The following is an 8,179-nucleotide window of genomic DNA, read 5'->3' as shown; positions in this document are numbered from 1 at the left end:
TCTTCCCTTGCTTCTTGGTGCAGCCTGCGGAATATTCCGTAAGGGACCCGGGGACTTTTCCGTCCTAATATATTTTAATAATTCCAACACCTCCTCTCTCTTAATATCAACATGCTCCAGAACATCAACCTCACTCATATTGTCCTCATCGTCATCAAGTTCCCTCTCATTGGTGAATACCGAAGAGAAGTATTCATTGAGGATCTCGCTCACTTCCACAGCCTCCAGGCACATCTTCCCACTTTTATCTCTAATCGGTCCTACCTTCACTCCTGTCATCCTTTTGTTCTTCACATAATTGAAGAATGCCTTGGGGTTTTCCTTTACCCTATGGGGATGGGAAGTATCCCCTCCTCAACGTTTTTCCATTGAGCGTCATATGATGGGTTGCATCAACATATCACAGCTCTCAACTGTGCTGCAAAATAATAATCTCTAAGAGAAGGTAGGCCCAATCCTCCCTTTTCCCTGTCTAATTACAAAGTTTTGTGACAAACTCTAGGCCTTTTACATTGCCAAGTATATCTTGATAACATTTTATTCCATTCATTGAATTGACTTTAATTAATCTCTATTGGTAGGGTCTGAAAGAGCTGTAATAATCTGGACAGTATATTCATTTTAACAGATTCAATTTTTGAACTGAGACTAAATAAAGGAATTAGGTTCCACCTTGTCATAGTTTCCTTAATTTTTTATATATAGGTTGATAATTGCATTCTGATAATTTTGCCAAATCTTTTGGCATAATTATGCCCAAATATTTGAAAGACTCTGTTTGCCATCCCCAGGGATATCTACTTTCAATTTCTCTCGGTGGGCTATAGTTATATGAAAGTAATGGGGTTTTATCTATGTCGACCTTGTATCCTGATAATTGACCATATTGTTCAAAGGATTGCATCAATTTAGGTAAAGAGTATGCTGGTTGCCCTAGATAGATCAAAATGTCATCCATGTAACAGGTCAATTTATGCTCTGTCACTTTAATAGAAATTCCCCTGATATCTTCATTTTGTCTGATGTATTGAGCTAATGGTTCTAGATATAATGCGGAGAGTAGCGGTGACCATGCACAACCCTGTCTCGTGCCCCTTTCTAGGGTAAAACTATTTGATAAATATCCATTGATTTTAATCCTAGCAGTAGGGTTTTCATTTAGTGTCTGTATAGTTTTAATAATTGTGTCATGGAAACCAAATCTATGTAAAACTCTGTAAAGAAAATTGTTTTGTTTTCTCTTTTGAGACATTGTGTTACTTACTTCGATGTACTCTTGTATTTTGGATAATAATAATAATAAAAAAAGATTTGAAAAGAAAGAAAATTCCAATTAAACAAATCAAATGCCTTTTCAACGTCCACGCTTATCACTATTGCTTCAATTTTATTTTTTTGTATAATGTGGTGTCCTTCATATCTTGTTTTGTGTTCGGCTTTGTTGTATTAGACCTGTCTGATCGTTATGTACCAGTATGGGTAGAAACCCTTCTAATCGTTTGGCCATGATGGAGGTAAATAATCTATCATCTACATTAAGAACAGCTATTGGTCTAAATGATCCACATTCCATTTTATCCTTGCCTTCTTTCGGTATAGCTGAGATTATCGCTTCCTTCCAGCCGGGTGGCATTTGTGCCTTTTTTAGAGCCCAATTGAGTGTGGGGAGTAAGACAGGAATTAACTCATTTTTAAATTCTTAGTACCACTCTGCTGTATACCCATCTGATCCTGGTGACTTGCTTAATTTAAGCCTACTAATTGCAGCTTTTAATTCAACTTCAGTTATATCAGCAGTCATCATTCTATTTTATTCTTTGCTTAAAGTGGGTAACTCTAGAGAATTCAGGAAGGTGTCAATTTGGGTTATGCTTCCCTCTGGAACTTTGGAATATAGTGTTTTGTAAAGCACTTCAAAAGCTTCTTGAATTTCACTTAGCTTATTTTTTTTAATCATTTTTGTTCTTGGACTCCTAATTCTATGAATTGTATTTTCTATCTTTTTTTCCAGTTTCCATGCCAGTATTTTCATAGACTTAGATCCACTTTCATAATGTCTCTGTTTCTGAAATATTAAATGTTTCCTGATTTCTTGCGTATCCAAACTATTAATTTCATTCTTAATTTTTAAAAAATTTCCTCTAATGTATCCTGTGCCAAATTCAATTTATGTTTTTTTTTTCTAGTTCAGCCTATTTTGTAATTCCTCTAATGTTTTATTCCTTATTTTTTTCTTATATGAAGATATCACTATAATTTTCAGTCTAAAACAGCCTTCAGAGTATCCCATAGAATGGGAGGTGAAACCTCTCCATTATCATTGAATTCTAAGTAAAGACCAATTTCTTTTTTAATTTGTTACTTAAAGTAGGGATCATTGAGTACACTTGAATTTAGTTTCCAAATAGTATTCTTTGGCTGTAGGTCAAAATCAACAGATAAATATATAGGTGCATGGTCACTTAACATCTATTGTCCAAATTCCACAGGTGTTCATTTTGTCTTTGCCTTTTCCAAATGTTATGAAATAGTCTATTCTTGTATATACAGAATGGGGGGGGGGGCAGAATAATGAGTGTAGTCCTCCATGTATCAATTAGACCAACATCCTCAAGAAGTGTATTAACTTTCTTATGTAAGGATTTTGTTTCATAAGTTTTTCTATTGGAAGAGTCTAACTTTGGTTGTAATTGTAAATTTAAGTCTCCTCCACATATCAGGAGACCTTCTGTTCAGCACATCTTTTCTAAAGATGAGGGGTCCAAAACTGTTCACAATACTAAAGGTGAGGCCTCACCAGTGCCTTATAAAGCCTCAGCATCACATCCTTGCACCTGTATTCTAGAACTCTTGAAATGAATTCTAATATGGCATTTGCCTTCCTCATCACCGAACACAGTATGTGACCCCAAAAGACTCACAGGTTAAGTGTCGCCTCACCTAGAAGGAATGTTTGGCGACCTGGATGGTAGAGGGAGGAGGTGTAGGGGCAGGTGTAGCACTTGTTCCGCTTGCAAGGATAAGTGCCAGGAGGGAGATCAATGGGACGAATGGAAAAGGGAGTCATGAACAGAGTGATCCCTGTGGAAAGCAGAAAGTGGGGGTGAGGGAAGGATGTGCTTGGTGGTGGGATCCCATGGGGGGTCGGGCATGTCTGCTCTTACCCCATCCACACAGCACCCCAAGGTCCCTCTTGTCCTCACCTACCAAGTACCACCCACTAGCCTCTGCACCAGCACATAATTCACTGTGTGACCAAGAATGGAATCACTGTGAGACCGAGACTGGAATCACTCCACTCTCCTTCCCTTCCCCTCCTGTTTTCCTCCCTCTTCCTTTCCCTCCCCTCCTCTCCTATACCCACCTCTCTCTCCCCTTTTCCCTCCTCTCTCCCTCCCTCACCCTCCTCTCCTATACCCCCCTCTCTCCCTTCCCTCCCTCACCCTACCCACCCCTTCTTACCCCTCTGCCCTCCAACTCTCCCCTCCCCTCCCACTGTCCCCCTCGTCCTCCCCTTCTGCCCTCTCCTCTTCCTCTCCCCAACCCCTCTGCGCACCCCTCTCTTCTTTCCCCCACCCGCCCTTCCCCCTCCTTCTTCTCCTCCTCCTCCTCTCCACTGCCCTCCCCTTTTCCCCTGCTTCTCCTCTCCTCAACCCCTCTCCACTCCCCTCCCTCATAACCCTCTCCCTCCCCTTCCTCTTAAACTCCCCTTCCCCTTCCTCCTCCCCACCCATTCCCCTCTCTCCCCACTCCCCCTCACCCCTCCCCTTCCTCCTCCCATCCCCCTCTCCTCCCCCATCAACTTGCTGCGCATGCGCGGCCACTCTGAGGCAAGATGGCGGAGGGCGCGACGTCTCTGAAGGAGTTGCGGGCCCAGTACGGTGAGGGGATGTGGCTTGCGGTACCGCTTACTCTGCTTCTGCTCCTTTTCCCGCCTTGGCTGGATGGAGCCGACGGTGGGAGTGCAAATGAGGTGGTGAGGGAGGAGGATGAGAGTAGTGTCATATTGAGTGCTGGGGAAACGGATTGTGGGGAGGGTGTGGTAGGGAGGCGTGAGTGAGTCGCGGGAAAGGAAGAGGGGTGGATGAGGTAGGGAGTTGGTGAGCTAGGGGTATGGTTGAAGTGAGAGGGAGGCAGGGATTGAGATGTGTATACTTGAGAGGGTGGTGATTTGATATTATCTCTGCAATATTAGCCAATCTTTTGCTACTACTGTATTCGTGTATGATTACATTTGCCAGAAACAATCAGAAATTTTATTTTATCTGTAATTTCTTCAAAATGCACTGCTTGGGCTTACATCTGAAATTATCTGTTAGATTTTTAAGTTTAATACTTACCTGAAGTTATTTAAAACGATGCCTTCCATTCTGCTGGCAGCAAATTGCTGTCTGGAACTTCCAACAGCTTGAGTTTTCATTTCCAAAATCAGAATTATTATCATTGACATATGTTGTGAAATTGTTTTCTGGCAGCAGTACAGAGCACGACATTAAAAATTACTATAAATTACAAAATAAATAAATAGGGCAAAAGATGAATAATGAAGTAGCATTGATGAATGTTCAGCTGAGGAAGCCAGATTCAGTTGCAGAGGGGGCTAAAGTGGTTTAATAGATGGGCGGAGTTGACCTTGATGTCATAGGAAGCTTTGGATAAATTAACAAAACAGATTATGCAGTTGTCATGTTAAGCTAGTATATGTAAGGAGTTTCAAGGTTTTGTAATTGTACTGTGCTCTTTCAGAATCAGTGCTGTCTCGATCCTGAAGGTGATTAGGAAACTGCTGAGTGTATGTAGCATTGAACTAAGTTGAGAATGTGCGTCTTGCCTGTTTCTTGTTGTGGTGTGGGGGTGGGATGCATAACTGGGATTCTGTAATCTCTACAGAAAATTCCCAAATGCATTGGCAGATAGATACCCTAAAGAGATTAGCATTACATGGCAGATTAATAATTCAGCAAATGAAAGTTCATCACTGCTTCTGTCCAGTACTTGCATGAAATGTTTACCTGCTTGAAACATACAGCAGAAATGTATACATCACTTCATCTGCATGTTAACATGCAACAGCACTTTACCTCTATCATGTCAGTTTTATGTCATGTTAGTTATATAAACTAATTTGACTGTTATGAATAATTGCATTTTTATTGTCATGCATTTGAGGGAGAAAGGTAATTCTCTTGCCCTTTGTTATATGATGCTTTGAAAGTGTTGTGGTATTGTTAAGGACTAGTGTAGCCAGTTTGTGCAAAGCTCTTTTTATGACGTTGAGTGAGGGATAAGTATCAAATGTGACCATGAGGAAATAACTCACTGCTCTTCCTTTATATGTGAGAGAATAAACTTGATTTAACATCGCATCCAAATTAAAGTGCCTGAAGCCTAATCACAATACTGCAAGTCAGCCTGGAATTTTGCATTCAAATCCCAAATTTGAATTTCAGCCCATAACCACCTTTCTTAGAGGGAGTGCTACTGAGTTATGGTTGACATTTGGGATGTATGCAACAAGTTTAAATTATATACCAACCTGACTTTAAATTCTACTTGTTTGCTATTTAGTGATACTGCTGTGTGCAGAGTATTACCAATATATTGCCAAGTCTTGGTCACTGATGGTATACCCCTGTTGGTTGTAATTTTTTTAAAATCTTAAAGTTGTTCACTAACCAGGAAGTAATTCCATAATACACCACCATCAGTAACATGAGAAAATTTGCAGATGCTGGAAATCCAAGCAGTACACACAAAATGCTGGGGGAACTCAGCAGGCCAGGTAGCATCCATGGAAAAGAGTAAACGTGTCAATGTTATGGGCCGAGATGCTTCAACTGGTGGAAGATCTTGGCCCAAAATGTCAACTGTTTACTCTTCCATGAGCAGCAAAAGCATTGAACCCCACTCTTGCTAGCGGACACACTGACTCTTCCGTCCCCTCCACCCCACCATGCAAGCAACACCAGGAGCTTCACAGAGACCCTGTTCCAGTCCATCAAATTTACAGTCCATAACCCAGCACTTAGGTACCTCAAATGGGCTCTCTCTCTCCTGCATCAACGAGAATGGAGACCAGCAACTGGCTGTTCCAATATTGCAATCTTCCACATTGCTTCTCCAAGCCACCACCCCCTGAGGACTAACAAGCTCTCACTCTCCATCGGGGGGGGGGGGGGGAGCGGGGGACAGGATCATTTGAGTGCAGGGCCTTCTTCTGACAGCAGCCAGCAATTAGCAAACACACCGCCTGCTGTCTGGATATTTCAATCTCCCATGACGCTTCATTCAGCGAAATTGGCAAAGATCCATGGGGCTGCTCCCTAAGGGTGCATGTCTTCTAGGCCGTTTCTGGAGATAGCAGAGTGCTAGGCCAATACAAAAACCCACTGCTTGCGAAGAACCTGAGTTTGAATTGTAGATCATGGGCTCCAACAGAACCCTAGCCACCTAGGAAAGACATAAGAAAAGAAGATTTGACTGGTCAGTAAGACATGGAATCCTGAGTTTCATTAATAGAACCCCCAAATATCAAAGTAATGGGGTTTTGATGAATCTGTGTCCAATTTTGTTTGCCACAGTTAAATAAGGATTCAAGAGAAATTGCAGAATAAAACTCAAAAGGATCATGAAGAGATTTCTGTTACAAGGTTAAATTGCAGAAGTTGGTGTTGCTCTAAGTAAAGCAGGTTGAGGAGATTGGACCAAGATAAATCAGTAGTTGGTTGCAACTAAGCAAACCAATGTGTAGACATTTCCTGTTATTGGCTTGTTCAAGAATCAGGGACATGTAAAGGGATGGATGAGAGAAATATGGAAGAAGTTTATATAAAGGGAGGTTATGATCCAAAACTTTTGCTCTTTGAACATCAAAGAACACTACAGCCCTTCAGCCCATCTGGTACAAGCTGAGCAACACACACAAAATGCTGGAGAAACTCAGCAGACCAGGAAACATCTATGGGAAAGAGTACAGTTGATGTTTTGTGCAGTACTGGAGAAAAAAGCTGTGAGTAGATTTAAAAGCTGGGTGGGGGGGGGGGGGGGAGGGGGAGGAGAGAGAAGCACAAGGTGATAGGTGAAACCTGAAGGGGGAGGGTTGAAGTATCAGTATATACTCAGGAAACTGGCATAGTGTATATGGAAGGAAGGGAAACAAGCAGTAGTGTCATGGAACATATAGAAATTAAAGAGGACGAGGTGCTTGCTGCTTTACAGCGAATAAAGGTAGTTAAATCCCCTGGGCCTGACATGATATTTTCTCATTCCTTGAGAGAGACTAGTGTAGAAATTGTAAGGGCCCTGGCAGAAATATTTAAAATGTCTTTAGCCTTGGGTGCAGTGCCGGAGGATTGGAGGGTAGCTCATGTTGTTCCATTGTTTAAAAAAGGCTCCAAAAGTAAACCAAGTAATTACAGGCCAGTGAGCCTGACATCAGTAGTAGGTAAATTATTGGAAGGTGTTCTGAGAGATTGGATATACAAGTATTTGGACAGCCAAGGGCTGATTAAGGATAGTCAGCATGACTTTGTGCGTGGTAGATTGTGTTTAATGAATCTTGTAGAGTTTTTCGAGGAGGTTACCAAGAAAGTAGACGAAGGAAAGGATGTGGATGTTGTCTACATGGACTTTAGTAAGGCCTTTGACAAGGTCCCACATGGGAGGTTAGCTCAGAAGGTTCAGGCACTGGGTATCCATGGAGAGGTTGTAAACTGAATTTGAAATTGGTTGTGTGAGAGAAGACAGAGAAGGATAGTGGATGATTGCTTCTCAGACTGGAGGCCTGTGCCTAATAGTGTGCCTCAGAGACCTGTGCTGGGACCGTTGTTGTTTGATGTCTGTATCAATGATCTAGATGATAACGTGGTAAATTGGATCAGCAAGTTTGCTAACGACACTAAAATTGGAGCCATTGTGGACAGCGAGGAAGGCTTTCAAAGCTTGCAGAGGGATCTGGACCAAATGGAAAAATGGGCCAGAATTGAAAGCAGACAAGTGTGAGGTGTTGCAGTTTGGAAGAACAAATCAAGGTAGGACATGGTAGGGCACTGAGGAGTGCAGAGGAACGAAGGGATCTGGGAGCTCAGATACAAAATTCCCTGAAAGTGGCGTTACAGGTAGACAGGGTTGTAAAGAATGCTTTGGCATCCTGGCATTCATAAATCAAAGTATAGGAGTT

The 8,179-nt window shown here is 41.9% G+C and overlaps 1 protein-coding gene across 1 annotated transcript in view; it reads left to right on the top strand.

The window, feature by feature from the left end:
* The first annotated feature begins 3,759 nt into the window (after nt 1-3,759).
* Nucleotides 3,760-8,179, top strand: part of map7d3 (MAP7 domain containing 3) — a 152,740-nt gene continuing 148,320 nt past the window's right edge. Inside the window, exon 1 of the mRNA XM_073059857.1 lies at nt 3,760-3,881. Coding sequence (XP_072915958.1) covers nt 3,836-3,881 — 46 coding nt within the window. The 5' untranslated portion in view covers nt 3,760-3,835. The remainder of the gene's footprint in view (nt 3,882-8,179) is intronic.

The sequence above is a fragment of the Hemitrygon akajei genome, chromosome 10, assembly GCF_048418815.1.
Source record: "Hemitrygon akajei chromosome 10, sHemAka1.3, whole genome shotgun sequence".
Taxonomy (NCBI): Eukaryota; Metazoa; Chordata; class Chondrichthyes; order Myliobatiformes; family Dasyatidae; genus Hemitrygon; species Hemitrygon akajei.
Note: the sequence above shows the minus strand (reverse complement) of the source record. Positions and strands in the feature narration are given on the sequence as shown.